Source organism: Anopheles darlingi, chromosome 2 (genome assembly GCF_943734745.1).
Source record: "Anopheles darlingi chromosome 2, idAnoDarlMG_H_01, whole genome shotgun sequence".
NCBI lineage: Eukaryota > Metazoa > Arthropoda > Insecta > Diptera > Culicidae > Anopheles > Anopheles darlingi.
The window spans coordinates 49,161,903-49,180,600 of NC_064874.1; the positions used below are offsets into that span (position 1 = coordinate 49,161,903).

The 18,698-nt window shown below is 47.5% G+C and overlaps 2 protein-coding genes across 2 annotated transcripts in view; both read right to left on the reverse strand.

The window, feature by feature from the left end:
* LOC125950036 (cyclin G) overlaps window positions 1-12,959 on the reverse strand; it is a 23,534-nt gene extending 10,575 nt beyond the window's left edge. The window contains exons 1-3 of the mRNA XM_049677601.1: window positions 11,567-12,959; window positions 10,835-11,158; window positions 4,429-5,114 (exon numbers count right to left, since the gene is read on the reverse strand). Of these exons, the coding sequence (XP_049533558.1) occupies window positions 4,429-5,094 (666 nt within the window). The 5' untranslated portion in view covers window positions 5,095-5,114; window positions 10,835-11,158; window positions 11,567-12,959. The remainder of the gene's footprint in view (window positions 1-4,428; window positions 5,115-10,834; window positions 11,159-11,566) is intronic.
* Window positions 12,960-13,177: 218 nt separating this feature from the next.
* LOC125950043 (protein farnesyltransferase subunit beta) lies at window positions 13,178-15,157 on the reverse strand. The gene is made up of 3 exons (XM_049677629.1): window positions 14,826-15,157; window positions 13,797-14,734; window positions 13,178-13,725 (listed from the first exon to the last, which is right to left on the reverse strand). The coding sequence occupies exons 1-3, from the start codon at window positions 14,919-14,921 to the stop codon at window positions 13,350-13,352; spliced, it is 1,410 nt and encodes a 469-aa protein (XP_049533586.1). The 5' UTR covers window positions 14,922-15,157; the 3' UTR covers window positions 13,178-13,349.
* Between the last annotated feature and the right edge of the window lie 3,541 nt (window positions 15,158-18,698).

Here is an 18,698-nt window from a genome sequence, read left to right on the forward strand (position 1 = left end):
GTTGCTATGAGAAGAATTCGCGATATTTAAAACAGATGCGCCGGACAACCATCACACCAGCGTGTCGCGAATGAGTAGTCGACGGAGCGTAGCAACGGGTGTACACAATAGAAAACAGAGCATAAAAACATAGCATCAACGGAAAATGTACTAAAAATAAAGGTGTAAGTTGATTGTTTCTAGCCCATTAGTGTCCACACAATCAGTAGCTCTCTATATAGGCACTGAGCCATAATAATGAATAATAGATATTTACGATGATGGCCAACAGAGTGTGGTGAATGAGGGCGGGCGAATAAATGAGCCAGTTTAAAATGTTGCTACTGCTCTCTCTACTTTTGCCTTCATAATCCGATTTTTTTTTATCTTTCTACTATTCATATGTAAATGTATCCAGGCTCTTTCCATATTCCGGTTATCATAGGGAAGCAAACGCTGCTACTCCCGCTAGTACCACGCTCTTCAAAAACATCAACTGCATACCAGCGATCCTCCCACACACATGTGTACATTCAAACTTCGACAACATGTGGGAGAAATTATCATCAAACAACGGCACCACACGACGCTGGCTGGCCATATGCGTTGAATCTGCCTCCAAAACAGAGTCGCTCACAGTAGGGAGAAGAAGAAAACGAACAATAAGAATCAATTCTTCCATCCTCCTGTATGCTAGTTCCGCTACAGCGAACGCGTAAAACACAGTTAACATCATCTAGGAACTATGTTCTATTCTCTCTTATATTCTTCTAGGGCAACAAACGTGCGGCATAACCATTACCAGCATAATTACCAACTATTTAGCGTAGCTCAGTGTGGCCAGAAGAGATGGTACTACCGCTCATGTTCCGGAAATCTGACATGGGACATTGAACTGCTAGAATGAATCTCACGCTGTTCATACACACGACAGCCGAGAGACACACATGGTCGGCGGCTCTTGTTGTTCTATTTTATGTTATCTACACAAGCAACCGCCTGGTCTGGGTAGTAAGATACCGTACATCCAGTACACAACATATGCTTTGGTTCCATACCAGATATCCGCGCTTAATCGCGTAACGGAAAAATACGCTTGGTAAGTATCATCGTTGGATATGTCCTCGTAAGTCACATTGCAGTGTCAAATTTAGGTGGCTCACGCTTCGCGGAAAATGAATCAACAGTCAAGCGATTCCACCGCTACAGACAGGTTGTCCACGATTTCATCTTATCAGCAATCCTTCAACGCAAAGGATGACCAGCACCTTCGCGCGCTATCGCTCATGCCCATTATCATGCCATCACAGTTATGGCTGCCGCGCCTGACGCACATTCGAGGGTGGTGCCTTGTTTTGCCTTTTGCATCAACAACCGCCGCTTCATCGTCTACCTACTAAAGTACAGCATGTATTTATCACACTGCTAACACTGCCCCAATCGTCCCTTTTCCATGCATGTCGCTGCTCCCGTTGGCCAGTACAGTTGATTACCTTCGCTGTGCGACGTCCTCCCCTCGAACGGTCGTTCACCTTTTTAAATCGTTTGGCTTGTATTCGCGAACCCTGAACAGCAACTGATAATGATAAACCACCTCAAGTGTTGGGATCGAAAAAAAGATCCATCGCAATCTCATCACATTTGGCAGCCTCAAAGACTGTGTGATTGTATGTTTGAATCGAGTTCAATTAAAAATGGAACCAGAAGTTGGTTGGCATTGGATCACAACCGTCTGCGTTGAGCTTCGTTGCGGTGAGACAACAAACAAGTCTCAGCAAGCGCGATAAGGAAGTTAGGCGAACCCTAAAGAAATTGTAGCGAAGCGCTGTTGTGTACAGGAAGGAGTTACAACGGACAGGCATGTTTTCGTTATTCATTATCACATCGTGCTCTATATATAATATTGATATAGGCCGATGCCGAAAGCGCTAGCGAAAGAGCAATAGGGTGTGTACTTATTTTGCGGAACGATTGAGTCCATGTGACCATCATGCGATGCGATGGTTTGGGTGTGGTGTGATGCCTTATTTTTGCCGAACGCAATCGAGGCGATTCATTATCACCATTTTTTCCACCAACTCGGACCCGATTATCGATTTAACAATTTGCACACCATGCGAAACGACTGGCAAGTGAAGGGGGGTTCGGGGTTCGGGGTTCGGGGTTCTGTATAAAGTTTTCTTTAGAAGCAACAATGAATTCAAGAAATCAAAGTACAAAATACCCTCGTCAATGTTAAAGAAATGTACTGTAAAGAAGTGTACGTGTACGGCGCTGCAACAGTATAGATGGGGCATCACGTCATGGTAGGCTGAGTGGTGTTCGCTGATGGAACGGTTGAACCTAGTAGGTCACACCGCGGATGGTACGATGATAAGGGGAAAACGTTGCAATCAAACCTTTCAGAAGGCGATGCTTGAGTAAACAAAAAAAAAGTAAATTTTGATGCCGTGTACGTATACTGAACCCGCGTTCAAAAGGTTCAAATCTAACTGCGGTTATTACTAACACATTTCAACGAAAAGTTATTATTCATCCACAGTGAACGAGCCTCCCAAATGACGTGCAGGGCTTCGCATTAACGTGCTGCCACCGGAATCGAGTAAACCATGCAGCGAATCCTTGAAATCCAGAACCCACCATATTCTCCAGGGTGATCCTATCTCTCTCCCCAATCACAACCAGTTTTTGCGTTCTTCGAGTCAGCTTAACACAGCGTCACCGCGCGTCTGTGGGCCGATTTTTTTCGAGGTTAAAGCAATGGCATGAAAAAAAAACAAAATAAGCCCCAGCACAGTCTCTGCCTATGGCGCTAAAAATAAATGACTACGTGATCACGACGCAACGCTACTCACACGCGCAGACCCCGTTGATCGTAGTAAACATTGCGAACGCTAAAACGCACACGCACGAACCACAGTGTGCCATGGATGACTACCTTTGCAGCGTATGGCGTCTGGAGACAAGGGGACAAAGTTTGGCTGAATCCGGTTGAGACGCTACGCAAAAGCATCGAAAATAGTAGGAGGGGGCGAACTTGAAAACGAACAAAGCCAGCCAAGGGTGTTGATATAGCCCGTAAAGAGGGAGAGTAAAATCGGATTTAGATGAAACCTTAATTTTCAGATGGAATACCAAGCTACGAAACCTGCTGTGTTTCAAAGGCAGCATTGTGAAGCCTTTGACCGAAGCCAAACATGTGTGCAGCGCAATGAAACACTTTGGTAACATTTTGCAACGAATCCCAATGTTCTGCCTTCCGGTTGAAGGAACACGAAAACAGGAAGCACGCTACTGCTGCTGGAGTATGAGAACTGCTTGAGGAGTGAGTAGCACTGCATAAAATTTAAAATTTGATGCAAAAACAGGATTCCGGATAATCTGTTGCGCTATCTTCCTTTTCATCGATAAAATAGGGATAAACTACAGGTGAGTGGATACTCTCAAAACTAGTCGAATGGAGCAACTATGTTTATCAACTGAATCACACACACGGGCTAGATAACGATACATGGCCTCCATACAAGCAGCAATTGAAAAAAAAACAATGTTTTCACTTTTCTCTGTTTACCGCAGCGAATTAGTTGGAAGAGTGTGAGATGAACCAATTTACACACTGTCCGGGATACGCATATCGCTAAATCGTATATATTAAAGATTAACAGGTACCCAACCGTTAGAGAAACAATTGATTTGTTGATCATATTTCACACGCTCGCCACTCGGAGACGCAAAAAATAAACCTAATGGCACCCCACCACTATGTTGGAAAAACGAATTTGCAAAACACGTGCAAAAGTGGACTCATCTGGGATGGAGGCAAAGTTTCACTTTTTTGCTGAAATCGTTTAACCAGCTTATAGCACGGCAAACCTAGACATTCGTGAAAAGCTGCACCGTATCTACGTAGCATGCCTTGATGGTTGGGCAACCACCGATCCTCCACACCACGGCAATAGATGGCATGGCGATGGCATCCAAAACTCTACACTTGCAGCACGAGCCTACTATCGTATGATGATCGTCGGTCAATACACGTGCCCCCCATTGGAGTCTTCAAACCGTGAAGAAATGTGCACGTGTTCGGGAGAGTGTGAAACAAATGCGTCACATGCCGTGGTGTGGTATTTGTACCGTCCAGGGGTGGAGCAGACCCTCCCCAGCTAGAGAGTCTTCAAACTTTCGATTTTACGTTGCGTTCGGTCACTGGGCGAAATTCCCTAGTTATGACCGATAACAAGCAGACGCAATCAACGGACGAATCCAAAGAGCCCACAGTTTGCACGTCATTTTCCTGTTGCGTGTTTGCTAACCGTTCTACAATGAAACAATTGTGTTGCGTATGTCTGCTTATCAACATGCCCATCAATGACGCGAAGGGTTAAGCCTTAATGAGAACGTAGCAAAAGCTGCCCATTGATTAGCGTGACCAATTTGTCAAAAACTTACCATTGATTGTTGCGGCAGGTAAAGGTTCGGTTGGTATTTCGGTTCCATGGCGAGCAGCTCACTCAGCTTGGCCATCATCTGCTCGAACGTCATCGTCGTCGGTGGTGGAGTCGATGGCGATGACGGCTGTGCTGTTGCGGCGGCGCCTGCAGCTGCTCCGGCTGCTCCCGCTGCTCCGGAACCGAAGTTGGTTGTTGCAGAAGGTGATGATGATGATGCATATGTGGTGGTGGTGGTGGTGGTGTGGGATGGTGACAGCTTTTGCGGTGAGATGCACTTAGCTGAGGCTTCAGCTAAGTCCTGGCCATCGTCATGATTGGCGGTGCCAGGGCCGGCCGCGGTATCCATCATCAGGCGATGGTATGCCTGATGATGATGATGATTGCTGTTTCCACCACCGCGGCGGCAGCCGTGGGACGCCAACAGAACTCCATCAGCAGCATCCGGTGTCCCAAGCCGGCCCTCCTCTGACGACATCCGCTGGTCGTGATGCATCGTCTTGCCGGAGCAATGAACGTTTGTCGATGGGCTCATCATCATCATTGGCACGTCGTCGTCCTCCATCATCATCATGCTGGAGGGTAGACCGTGGCCGCTGATGCCGATGGGCTGCTGGTCGATGTTGTTCATGCTATCGACAGAGTAGCAGCGCACAGGGACAGACATACTGAGGGCTGGCCTAGTACCTGTAGTTTTTGATTTGACCAAATATATTGGTTTCGTATCGTTTTGCAAACAGCGCGTCCGAACGGATGTGGTCCGGTGTGTCCAAGGGAAAACCAAAAGATTTGACAAAAAAAGAAACAAAGGCACACAAGCAATAGGACCACCACAAAAAAGGATGTTTTTTGTTCCGTTCCGTTTCACAGAAGGTGAACAAGTAAGTGATTACAGACGCCCCCGCAATTCAAGACGGGTGATTTAAAGTTAAATTTAATCGATCACAAGGAAAAAACAAGAACAAGAGATTCGTTGTCGTAGAGAGAATTATTTAATTTTGATTGGTTGTTGATTCTGTTTTGTTTAATCTTTAAACGGGAACTTGACTTGCTCTTGTGTATATTTAATGCTGCTGCGCACAGCGGAGACACTCACTGCACACGATTCGATTCGTTCTCGAAAGATCGCGGATCGATTGATCGGTTGCTTTTGTGGGTGCTGGCTCACTCCGCGTTTATAGCGTGCGATTGCGAAACGATAGGTACTATTAGCGTGGCGTTTGGATGTTTATGGCAGAGCAATGCAGAAAGAACACTATCTCGCAGCACTTATCTGCGTCTTCTGCCTACTCTACCGCCCAAAATTTATCTTTCTGAAATGTGACACTCAGAAAGCAAAGCCCTCGAGAGGATATTGCAGCTCCTCTTTCTCTCTTTCTATTGCTTGTGGTTACACGCGTAAGGGCTATAGTGTGGTCAAGAGACACGATCTCCACACTACACAACAGCGACCAGTGTGCTGTGTGTTGATTGGTTGCCTGATCGACTGGATGTCACTACTACGATCACGTTTGTCGCAAGTGCAGCGAGGTGAGCCTTCAACGAGTATACACCAGTTCGTTCCACGATGTTCGAGAACAAACTTTAATACTCTTTTTATGTAGCTGCGGCGTTCACAAGCCCACACCCTTATGCACCCAACGCAACAAGCCTCAACACGACGTTTTCAGAACAGGATCTGCAAGTGATCCGCCGAAGAGGAGCCCCACAAGCTAGAGAGCGCTACTGAGAGAAGAAGGTAATCTCTACTTCTCTTCTGTTACTTTTAGTCCTTTATTTCCCCGTTTTTATCTTCGTACACAACGGTCAATTAAATCTCGTTCACTCTCTTTGTCTATGTGCTAGGCGGGCGTGCAAAATCGATCGTCACGATCGTCCTTGAAGGAGTTTCCACAGTCAAGGATAACACGGGAGGCAATTGGCGAGTGCCGATAAGACAAAGAAGAACCCGACGGTTGGGATAATGGTGAACTCGAGCGATTCAAAAGACCTTCATACGATATTTCAGGTAAGCCTGCGTTTTACTTTGGTTTGCACTTGCCGATGATGCCCAGGGCGTTATAACGAAGGGAATCTGGAACGCTGACTTTGTGATTTCACTCTGTTTCTAGTATACTCGACTGAATTTTTTTTTTAATTTTTTTTCACCGAATGATCAAACTCTAAGCGAGGATCGCACACGACAAAACTAGAACAGTGGTGTCACAGATACCAGCGGAATCCGAGAGCCCCGAATGAGCAGCTCGACGCTAATGGGCAACGGGAAATGCCTAAACCAAACACGCTTGGCTAGGAACTATTTATCTGTCCGTCTGTCTGTCTGTCTGTTTGTATGACTGCCTGTTTGCCCAATTATTGCTTTGGATTTTTACAGGACTTTGCGAAATGCTTGATTTTCCTCGACTTACTTCAAAATCTGGAAAATTTGGAATATAAACGGTTAATACTCATATTCCTGGTGAGGATTGGAGAGAAACATAAATGGGTGAAGAATTGGAGAATATATGGGATGTTGTTATGGTGCATCATAAACTGAAGTAGGGAAAAGGAATGATTGTTTTAGGGTGATTAGTTGATGAAGATGATAATGAAGTGTGAGATGTACAACAACAAGGAGTCGTGCGTAGAAGGAGACTTGCTGCTGCTGCTGCTGCGGTTGTGGTGTGGTCATATAGATTATCGTTTTGCTAAGTGTGTCTCGTGGGCTTAGTTACCACAATTAGGCGGCCACAGTAACCTGGGCAACCAGGCGGCGGTGATCGCGTTACCGTCAAAGAACCAGACATCAGACGGTATGGAAAGCGATGTCTACTCTAATGATGACTCATTAGTGCTGCGCCAGCAGTCCTAACTGACCAGACGACAGTCACACCATCACACCACAAATACATATCCAGTCTAAAATATATACATACAGCAACAGCACACCTCCCTTCTCGTAACAGGGGTAGGAAATGAGGGATAGGACAAACACAAAACGTAAGAAACCCGCTCAGCTATCTTCGAATGACCTTCCTTCTTTGTGGATTCTTTGGAAACTTTTGAACCATGCTGAGTCATTATTGTTATCACTCACGTAGGAATTCTAGATATAGATGTTTTGTTTTGATTTTATTTTCTCCTAACATTGCTTCCTGCTGTTTCTGTTGCATTGAATTACTATGCTACGTGCTCTGCTGCATCATTCTCACTGATGCGCTCGTCACAATGAACAGATGACCTAAACTGGACACTTCCAAACCAGAATCAGAGCGAAAAGTGAAGGCTCTTTTCCATAACCCGTTTCACGGTGTCGTGCACCACAAGACTTGCATCTCAACCACTGGTACGATGATGATGATGATGATGATGATGATGGTCCGTTGGCTGACGGGTGATCGTTTGTGTTCAAGGACGTTATGTTACTTGCTGATGCGCATTGCATTGACTTCACGAACACGGATTCGTCGTCTCTTAGTGAGTGAGTTTAGGGGGAAGGGAATTGCACTGCATTGTCCTTGAAGCGTTCTGTGCCTTTCGCTATACCTATTGTTCATGCATTAATCGGTAATTCATTCTTAATCGCAACAGTGCTCCATTGTTGACCTAATGATGGTAGTCGTGGTCGTAGCAGTTTGCTTTAAGTTTCGTTTCCAAATCCTTGGACAACAGGCAATAGGGGAAACCTTGCCCTGTTTCCAACGACACACGAGAAGTAGGTGCCATCTAGGTGCATGTTTGCAAAACCATGCTCCCGATCACGCAACCGTTTCATTCTAATCATTATGTAAACTAGGGGCCCGACTAATGAAACCACCACCGAGCAAATCAACGGACTCTTTGTAGGTGACCCTAAGGCCACCAGGATTAATGCAATCCCGGATGCAACACACATCACGCTTATCGCACGTCTTTACACTGGGAAAATGGCAGATGCTGTCATGTCTAGCTATTGATGCGAGCCTCTAAGCTCACCGATTCCTACCCAACGCCGCAGCAACCCTCTCCTCAGTTGATACCTACATTTCTCTTTGTTTGAGTAACCTACTTTACATTCGTTATGACGAATACTACTAAAACCTATTCTACTGTGACCCTGCGCTAAGTGGTAACACACCACCGATGGTGCGCGGTGTTACAGTTACCGCAGCTGATCGCCACAAACCACACAATCGACAGTAATAGTTGAAAGACGTGGTATGTATTGATAAGAAGTACACGGGACTCTCTAAATCGCACTAAGCTCGGTCACGCGTCACGCACGAACTCTGGGGATGCGACCTCAATGCAGCTCGCTCGCCTGACCCTCTGGGCACTATCGGAGACACATTCTTTGAACGCGTGCCAGCGCCGTGGTAGGAGGTTTTCACTTGCTGGAGCTGTAGCGAACCACCGAGCTACCGAGGGTTGGATACAATTTGGAGCGATAACACGAAGCATAGCCACTTGCGGCACGTGTTCCGGGGTGCTCCTGGAAATGTGTGTAAAGGGCATTCAATTGGCTGTGGTACCACCAAGGGGTGTTCAAATCAGGTCACACTCAACGTTTGATACGTTGGTGCGTTACCAAGCTGCTGTCACCAGTGCAGCGCATGCTAGGAGCTATTTCTGATTCTAGAATATCATATTGGCATCTCTGGACTGAATCTCATTTTTCTGTGTTCGACCTGTTTACGGCAAAGGTGCTAAAACGAGGTGCCTCAGAAACCTCTGGAACAAGATTTGGAGCCTTGCAGAGGGAGAGGGGGTCAAAGTTGTTTGTCAGTTTGCTCAAAAGTGAGAGAAAACACATAAATCTGAGAGTGTGCCTGTTGCGAGATGAAATTCATTGTTGTTGTACAACGTCTCTCTTTCTCTCTCTCTGGTGTTCTCTTTGGAGACTCTGAGTCTCTCTCTTTTTATGCTTTTATTCCTGTTCCGTTTGTGCTGTGCGAAATGGTCCATCATGTTGCCATTGTATTTAAATTTATTCCCGTTTTTTCTCCCCTCCACTGTTTGCATGGCCTCCTTTTGCAACGGGGTAGGACGCTCTGAATGTGTTTCAAATCAAAGCGACACCAGCCAAATTCAAATTAGACTGACCGAAGCTGGATCGGAATCCCTTTTGGAAGGTGAAGTCAACATTTTAAAATGTTTTATAAACCATACAGTTCAGTCAAACTGTCCTTCACAATCGACTGAGCGAACAGCTCGGACACACAATGGACTATGCTGAAAATGAGCCGCTAGTGTGTGCGTGTGTTTCGCGTGTTTACAAGCCATATTGTTTATTGTGTTGTTTACCGTTGTGCGGGTGTTGGTGAATTGGAGACCATGTACCAGAGCGCGACCATTTCATCCAACAAGCCCCATCCCATCATCTTCTTCTGCCGTGCGCATCTCGCTCGAAACAGATGATTCCTGGCATCTCTCCATCTTCTTCTCCTCTTCCATTGCTTTCTTTGCCCCTATCTCTCGCAGCCTACTACTACCGTTAGCAACGCGCACACTACTTCGGTTTCCCCTCCGAAATTGAACACTCGCGCATACTACTCCTGTGCGGTCTGCCCTCCCCCCTTTGGCAAGCCTTTTTTATCGTTACCTAGCATACTCTCTCTTTCTCTCTGCCACTCTGTTTTTCTCTCGCTATCTCTCTCAAGCCCCTACCGCGACTCATCACATCAGCAACGAACACTGAGTAAGCGCGCGACACGGAGGACTGTGTGTGTCTTCTGCTGATTTCATCGTCTCTTATTTAACTCTTCTGCTTTTCATCGTTTTCACTTGGCAACAGCTTCACACCCACCCACCCACCCCAGGCGACCTCTTCACACACTTTGCCTGTCTGCCTGTCTGCCTGCCTGCTATATCAGGCAAGGGTGGTTGACGCACCGAAAAGCATGCACGAACATGCTCTGGCGAGTGCGCGATTACACGCGTTCCCACACAAACGTCGCCCGTTGGCTGATGAAATTTCATGTTCAATCCTGTCCGTGCTGCTGCTCACCTTCCTCGAACATCGCGAACTTTCTCGCTCTGTCTCGAAACGCGATAAATGGCAAATTTTTAATTCATTTCTACCGTATTTAACACTGAATGAATCCGTATTTTTAAAATCATTGTTGGACATTCCATTCTACCTCATTACCTAAGTTTCATTGCAAGACTACAAAGGATTCGGAGTCCCCGAGATTCACGCACTATGATTTCGTAAATATCAACCCCTTACCACACCATCCCGTTCGTCCTCAAGCACACCCTACACCCAGCAAAGCGATTCAAAATGGCCGCCCTGCGCTCCCCCGACCATGCGTGTGTAGAGATCAGTCTGTGCGTTCGCGAGGCGATTTTCGTTCATCAAAAACTGCACTTTACACTTTGTTTTTCACGTTTCCGAGAGCAAGATCGTTTCCGGTGCGTAATGGATGAGATAGGAAAGGATAACTTACCCGGATGCTTCCGTGATTGTGGCTCTCACTTTTGCTTCACCCCAGTGTCCAGCAATAAAGAACTATTCAATTCGGTATTAGATTCTACAATGGCGGCTGGTGTGGAGACTAGCCCCGTCGAAAGTCCCGTGTGGAGAGTCCGGTACACACAAAAAAAACTGACGCCTCTGTGTTGGTGAACGCGCTCGACTGCTTGGCGTGTGTGCGTGCGCTGTGTGATGACGATTTTCGTATTTGGAAATTGCCGTTGCGTCAGGTTTTGCTCATCTCAATTTAAGTTGAATTCAACGGCGACGACAGCATCCAGGACAACATTAATATTATCTAAATAAGATAAACACCAGATAAATTAACAATTAGTCCAAAAAATAACCAAACATGCAGGCATCTTGGTGAGAGGGGGGGGGGGGGGGGATGTAATTTCAATTTTTAATTTCTTGTAAACATGCGTCCCCCCTCCCGTATTGCTCTCGTGCGTCCCTGAATATCTCTTTTCCTTGTGCGCTGCTTCTTTGAACTTCCTTCAACCGCGCCGTTCAATGTCAGCTGGTTGGTGAAGGGACCGTTCGTTTGTTGAAGGCAGGCTCCTTCCCGTCTTTATTGCATCATATTCGCGTGCGCTCTTCGCACTGCATTTGCACCTCATCCCGCTTTAGAACATTCAGCATAATTTCGTCCTTCAACTCTGCGCTGAGCTCAACCTTCACCCAGTGCAGTTCAATCGGTACTCACCTTTGGAATCGTTTCCTCTCGTCCTCTCGAAGTGGAGGCGGATCGACAGAGTTTGGTTGCTGGTCCCGCTGATTATTGCTGAGTATAGGCTCCGAGATTTATCACAAGCTCCGCACGCTTTGATGATTGTGGATGTGTGAATTTATGAATGAGCGCACTGTTTTCCACAGTGCATTTCGTTTGCACTCGATTGCACGGGAAATTAAAAGTTAAACTAAAATCTGTCGCTCGACACCGACTACATATAGAACTGGCAAATAAGGTACACACAGGTATTTCCTAACGCATTTTAATCTTGCAGAGTGGGTGGCCAAGGGATTTTTGTTTTCCCTTTTCCTTTGTTTGCTCACACTGTGCTCTGGCTTGTCGTCGGGGGCGTCAGGAATGCACGAGAGAGCGGTCACGCGCGCGCACGTATATCACAGATGATGTTTGTTGTGTATTGGGCAAGCTTTCTTTCGTTCGAGGCCTCTATTATCAGCTTTCACCTACGCGGACCATCTTCAGGTCCCCGCGTTCGATGTCGTCTGCGATGCTGTTTCGAGCTGGGCCGCTTTCGTCCGTTTGTCGCCAAAACAGGCTCCGCCGCTCGGGGGTTGCTTACGGCTGATTCGCTCTCTCTCTCCTTCGCTCACACAGTGGTCGTGTGCAGCGGTCTCTCTTTTGCACTCGCAGGATGGCGTTGTTTGGTTCGGTCCAGCTGCTTCTGTTCTGTTGACTGTGTGTTTCTCTTTCCTTCCTTCCTCCAGCAAGCGTTCGTGCGCTGCTATTTCGCTTGCTCGCTTGGCTTCTCCGTTGATGAACGCATCAAGTGATCACAACAAGCTTTGCTGCTGATTGGATTTCCGCGACTTTCTGGCCTATCACACCACACGCAGGCGTTGCTTTGGTTCTACAAAATGCAGCAAAAATGCGCTGCATCTACGCGAGCGTTGAACAGGAAAAAGGCTTCAACTATTTCATCATCCGACAACAACAGCAGGCGAACCCAAGTTGGCTCTGGGTCATCAGGTTGGCGTCTCGGCGTCGGCGTCGATGAAGAAAATAGGAAATATCTATCACAGCCTTGCTCGTACGGAAAGACTTGGACTACTTGGACACACGGAATCCACTACTTCTGCGCTGGATGGCACTAGATCCGAGAAGGAGGTGCTGCGACCCCTTTTTTGTGAGCAGGATATGTTAATACAGCGCGTCCCGTCGCGCGTCCGCTTCGCCCTTTAGTACTCCATCACTTTGCTGCTTTTTTCTCCGCTGGAACCCGTAACTACCGAGGTGAGGGTTTGGGAAAAGATTTTTGCTGGTTTTCGCAACTTCGCGATCGAAAAAGGTACAAAGATTCACTATCTGAATAACACCAAGCTCTCTTGCGACGCTCCGCACGTCCTTTTCTTTGTTAGCTCTGAGACTGTCTCTCTCTGGCACGGGAGGAAGAACTCAGGAAAAAGCAACCAATTGCGCGAGATCCCGAGGCCGTGTACGAGCCGTGTAAGAGCAACGAACTGTTCAGGCCGCGCCGCATGAAACGTGATCGAAATGTGTTAATTTCCGCGATGAAAAATGAAAAAGGGTTTGAAAAAAGGGTTATCAAGCACTGATACATTCTGTTGAATACGAATTCTCGAAGTAACTTTTTATTCAAAAATAGAGCAATCACGTGAAAGGGTAATCAGCGTCGTTAAAGCTTAAGATGCGTTTCGGTCGGGTTGAAAAATGGACCCAAAAGACGATTTCCCATCGAGTCTCCCTTCTCAAGCCGTACAAAATTGCCTAGAGATCGTGTTCAGGATCGCATCGATTGATCTTCGGATGGTTGTGTGCTAGTGCATTCGCTGCTGCTGCTGCTGCTACTAGTACCGGCCTCAGAGCTCCGCGAGGACAGTTTTTCGGAGCCATTTTCAGGCACGTCCGCCTTGAAAGCTGCCTGCCCCTTCCCATTGCACTGCTGGCCTTCTGCTGCCGATGCCGGCTGATCGAGCTGCAAGAAATAGCGGTAAGCGTCCAGGGCTGCCTTGGGTGGGATGTTGTGCACGGGATGTGTCGGTAGCAGCTCGTTCGTTTGTTCATCGCCCAAAACCAGCGGCAAACTGTGAGTTTCACAGTGCTGTGCCACCGATAGTCCGCTCAGTGTATAGCAAGTATGGTACAAATCGGCCGGTCTGAAACGAACAGCGAAAAAGAGGGTCATCACAACGAACGGTACAAGAGTGGCGGATTGCCGTATACATACTTTCCAGGTTTATCGATCAGTCCACCGGTCGGCTTTTGGCAACATATTAACACATACTCCTGCAGAGCGAGACGATTGAACAGACTCACATTCAGGATGTCCTGTCGATGCTCTTTCCTTGCGATCAGGCTCTGCACGATCGGTACGAGAGCGCCTTGCCAGAAGGAATAGCAACCATCGACCAGCTTATTCGTGCGTCCCTGGAATCCTCCCTCGTAGGCCATCTGTCGGTTGACGGTCCAGCGGAGCAGTGCATGCAAGTCACATCGTTCCTCTCCGCCGAGTATCATCAGGGCAGCGGCAGCACAAAAAGAGTAACCACCGTGCGCTTCAAGATCGGGTGCTCCACCGAAACCACCTTCGTACGTTTGACATTCCGCTATCCACGCGGCCGTTCCTTGGAACAGCTTGAGCTCATCCTCCGGCGTAAAAGAGGCTAGTTTGGCGGAGGATATGGCGCAGTAGGCTCCACGTACGTCCAGCTCTCCACCGACGTGCATCCGGTACGCTCCATTCGATTCGCGGACCGCAGCAAGGAACTGTTTCAACGTTGTCCGATCAATGGCGTCCAGCGCTCTGTCGGTGCCGATGATGCAAAGCGCATTCACAGCAGCGTACGTGGTGGCTAGATGTGGATCCTGTCCCGGACCACCGCCGAATCCACCGATGGGGCTACGGCATTTGATCAGAAAGTCTACGACTCGGTTGAGCAGTTCGTCGGCGAACCGCAGGTTTAACACGCTGGCCGCATTCAGTATCCAGTACACCATCCAAGGCCGGCTACTGTCCAGGCACTCGTAGCTACTGGAAAGTCTCTCCAGGGCAACCTGCAGATAGCGTGCGTGGTCAGTGCGGTGCAGCTTCGGCAGGGTCGGATCGAGAGCCGCTAGCTGTTCGTAGCGATCGTAGATGCGTTCAATCGAGGCCTCAACCTTGTTCTGCAAGATAACAGCAGTGCTATTTTTATGATACCGGTCTCACAAATCACATGGCCAGAGTGCTCTCTTAGCGCCACGGCCACTTACGAACCTGATCGATCGAGGTGAACGTTTTGCAACCCTCGTCCGCATTACGGTACCGCTTATACTGCGACAAGTTCCGCGGCTGTTCCTCCGACGTAGCCATCCTCTTTCGTGCGTGCGAGAGAATCCAATTCCGGGTCGGAAAACCTTCTCCAATTTTGTCTTCAGTGAGGATTTACCCCAGTTCGGCTATTGAATCCAACTTCCTGGGCCTCCGCAAGCTACTCTAGCTAGCCCTCCACTGCAAATACGTTCTTTTCACCTTTATCTTTATCAGAAATTCACGAAATTCATGAAAAATGTGGAAAATCTACTTTTATTTTGTTCCTGCCTGGTGTAGGCTTATAATGCCTACACCTCTTATCGTGCCTATACCTCTTATCCTGCCTATATCTCTTATCCTGCCTACACTTCTTATCCTGCCTCTTATCCTGCCAAACTGGATTGGCGGCGGAAGAACAAAAAGACACTTTAAAAATTTAAAAATAACTGCGGTTTCTTGATTCAAAATTTGGCGACGGAATGAGCAAGAACCTTAAACATGCTCAACATCTTGTACACAAGATTAAATCAATTTATCGAGCATAAAACTTTATCCCCAAAAATATAGTTGTTATGTTAAAATCATCTTTTGTCTCCTTCTGCGGATCCTCCAATCGAAGGAGAATAAAAAGATTTCGTCCATTTCCCATGGATTTTAGTTCCCTTTTTGAGAGGTAGAAACTACGGCGAACCGGGAGAATACTTTGTAGAAAGTTTCAAAAAATGAAAACCATGGAACTAACCATTAGTGCAGCGACAATTTTTAATCCTTCTTGAAGACTATCTTGAAGGGTATTACTTTTGGGTGTATAACAAGAGTTTGGCAGCATAAATGAAAACTTGTGAATATATTACCCATATCCCGGTCTGTAGTAGTGCACAAGGATCGAAGAAATTGTTATCATTAGCTCGTTTCGTCTGGTGCTCGTGTCGCGGAGTAGTAACTCACCACGGTTTCACGCGGTAGTACGAAATCGTGCCTTTTCCGTGAGTGTCCGGGAGCTCATTTTCCAAGCATTTTCCGCCAGCCACGGGATACGGGATGGATAGTCCGCCCGATGGCGACGGTCGACGATAGTCTCGTCGCGGATACGGAACCAGCGTGAGCTCCGTCCTCGCTGGCCAGCCAGCATCTCGCGCGGAACAGTCGGTAATGTAACGGAACAACCAAACGTAGGAGACAGCAGTTTTGGTTGGGGTGGTTTGTAAAGAAAACCCATTCCAAGTGTGCAAAAATGGGGGTCAGCTGGCCAGAACGGTGGCGGCCCCAGGGCATCGTGTGGTAGGCTAGAGGCGACCTTCCCCGCTATGCCACGCGATGTGAACCCGGTGACTGGCGAGTGTAATAAACTATCAGATAATCGGGACCCATTAACGCGTCGGTGTAAGATAAGTGACCAGCTGGCCATAGCCCGGGGGTTCAGGTGGGTGTTAGTGCTGTTGGTGTGTAAGTGCATTTGCGGCCTGTTAAGGCGAAAGGATCACTGTTCTCCATCCAACCTTCTACCGTCCCTCAGTGGTAAGTGAATACGTAGGGAGAGTACGCGTGTGAAGTAAGGAATTGAGTAAATCAATGTGAATCAAATACGAAATCCTCCGGATCATCCTCCAGTGTTAGCTCGAAGCGTCCTACCTTGCCCCATTCAGACGTGATCCAACCGGTGTATGGGATTGATTGAAGCTTATCCATTCCATCGATCATTCCAATTGTGGATATTATGTGGTCCGGATATACCGGCTGAACCGCGCGCTAATACGAATTCAATTAATCCGCAATCGCAGCCCATGTCCGTGTCCGTGTGCTCCAAGCAAGAAGCATATCAGGCTCGATCCATCTATCTGGACATTGAGGTAAGTTTACATCGCACACTGAACTCGCCGGATATGTGTTTGTGATTGGCGTAGCGGAGGACGGAATGGTTTGCTTGCCCTGTTAATTAAAAAAAAAGATTGATATAAGGACAGACTCACAGCATAAACCGTGTGACCGGGTCATGTTTATTCTGGCAAGTTCCTCTTTCAACCAGCACATCGAGGCTGAAGAGTGAAAAGTGTAAAGGGAGTGTAGGATGTTGTACATCTTCACCTGCATGGTCCGGGAGTATCAACGATAATGATGCTTTGGTCTTTAGTCGCTGGACCATCTTTCGTGTTACGCTTTCTCTCTCCATCTCTCTATCTCCGACTGGCACACAGACATGAAAGGACATCACACCATCCATAATCTGTCCACAACAGGCAGCTTGATTTTGATGGTTTTGTAGCAGTAGTAGAACAGTCTGTGCACTTTAGAAGTGTCGCTCATGGTTGCCTGTAAAAGGACACGCCAGGATTCCAGTTCCGCGAAGCACGCAAATGGCCTTCCACGGGACCATGGTAGCGAAGGTTTATGAATTACGGTTATCACGGTGAGCAGGAAAGACAACAATTAAAAAGAAAGAAAAGAAACCGCACAGCGCCAGCATGAACAACCTTAAAAAGCAAAGAAAACATTACTTTCCCTTTGGGGTATCCCGTGCCGTGATCCCAGGGACACTGAGCGGCGAGGGATTGCTTAGCCGGAAGTAATATGACCCGGCAAGGTGAAGCGCAATGGATCAGCCCCTTTGCTGAAGTTGTTTTTCCGGTTTTGATTCATTACCGCATCCCGAAAGTGCCCCAAAGCGCTCGGGCAACCCGGAGCCGGACTAACCATGCCAAGGCAGTCGCTGTAATACCCTCGAATGAAATATCTGGCCGGAGCCGCACCGAGATGAAACAAAACGGAGGAAAAACTTTTCCCTTTCCCCACGGATGAACTAATGAAGGAAAGCATACCGGACAGAGGCAGAGCGCAGATCCCTCCGGGCCTGAGCGGTGTTGCTGTTGCACCATCTGGACCGAGAGTTGCCTGCTGCTCCTGCTGAATCTGTTTGGTTTTTTTGGCGTACCGACCGTAAAGTGTTTAGAGATCGAAAGTTTAAAGTTGATCAACTGCTGCCGTACCGCGCGGGCTTCGGACTGTCGGTATTTGATGTTTTGTGTCGAGCAATTTTCTGATTTGTTTGCATTTCGTTAGCATTCCGGCGAGAGCGCAGGAGTGCTTCAATGTCTCGCTAGAAGGGAAAAAGACGGAGGAATATTTTTTTTTTGAATCGTGACCTGCCCTTTCACGCATCGATATCTGTCTTTCGGTAACGAGTGATGGCGGTGGTGTTTCATGTTTTATTCCGTCTCCGGTCTCTGATCGTTAGCAAATACACTCGACTGACTTTGGGGTAGTATTTGCCATGGAGCAAATCACATTAATCGCTCACAGGATAAGCGCTACCGAGCCCATCAGCACCATCACCATTTGAAGAATGCAATCGAGTTCCATGTTTTAACCACTGAGTGGCAGAATGACATCCATATTCAGAAGCAAAATGGTAGAGATCGTTCGGTTGTGTGCTTACTGTAACAGCTCTGCACTGTGACATCGCTACACAGCAGCAGCAGCACGATAAATGCAAACGACGTTCAACCGAGTCCGGGAGTCGCATTATTTTCGCGAATTTCCCCCAGACTCCGGAAGTTCATTTCAATTTTATTTTATTCCGCTACCGCCCTCTAATTGAATTCTTTGACGTCGTCGACGACGACGACGACAACGATAGCGACGTCGACGGATGGTGCTTTGCGTTGAAAGATAGCCGGTAACATCAGATAGGCAACTGGAAGCCCTACGTCGCTTCCTAAGTCCAAGTTTTCAAGTCGCGAATTGAAATTTGGTGGTTTTCACAACTATTTGCCGTTGGTTCGACGCAAGGGTGCGGCTGGCTGTGGAGGCTCTACGTGCCTTGAGTCACCCGGGAAACAT

What these genes read in the sequence shown, in the direction of transcription:
- LOC125950043 (XM_049677629.1), bottom strand. Translation starts at nt 14,921, where the DNA reads ATGGCTACGTCGGAGGAACAGCCGCGGAACTTGTCGCAGTATAAGCGG. An exon ending in CGTTCACCTCGATCGATCAG is followed by an intron (nt 14,735 to 14,825) that starts GTTCGTAAGTGG and finishes GTTATCTTGCAG; the next exon opens with AACAAGGTTGAGGCCTCGAT. An exon ending in CTGATCGATAAACCTGGAAA is followed by an intron (nt 13,726 to 13,796) that starts GTATGTATACGG and finishes TGTTCGTTTCAG; the next exon opens with ACCGGCCGATTTGTACCATA.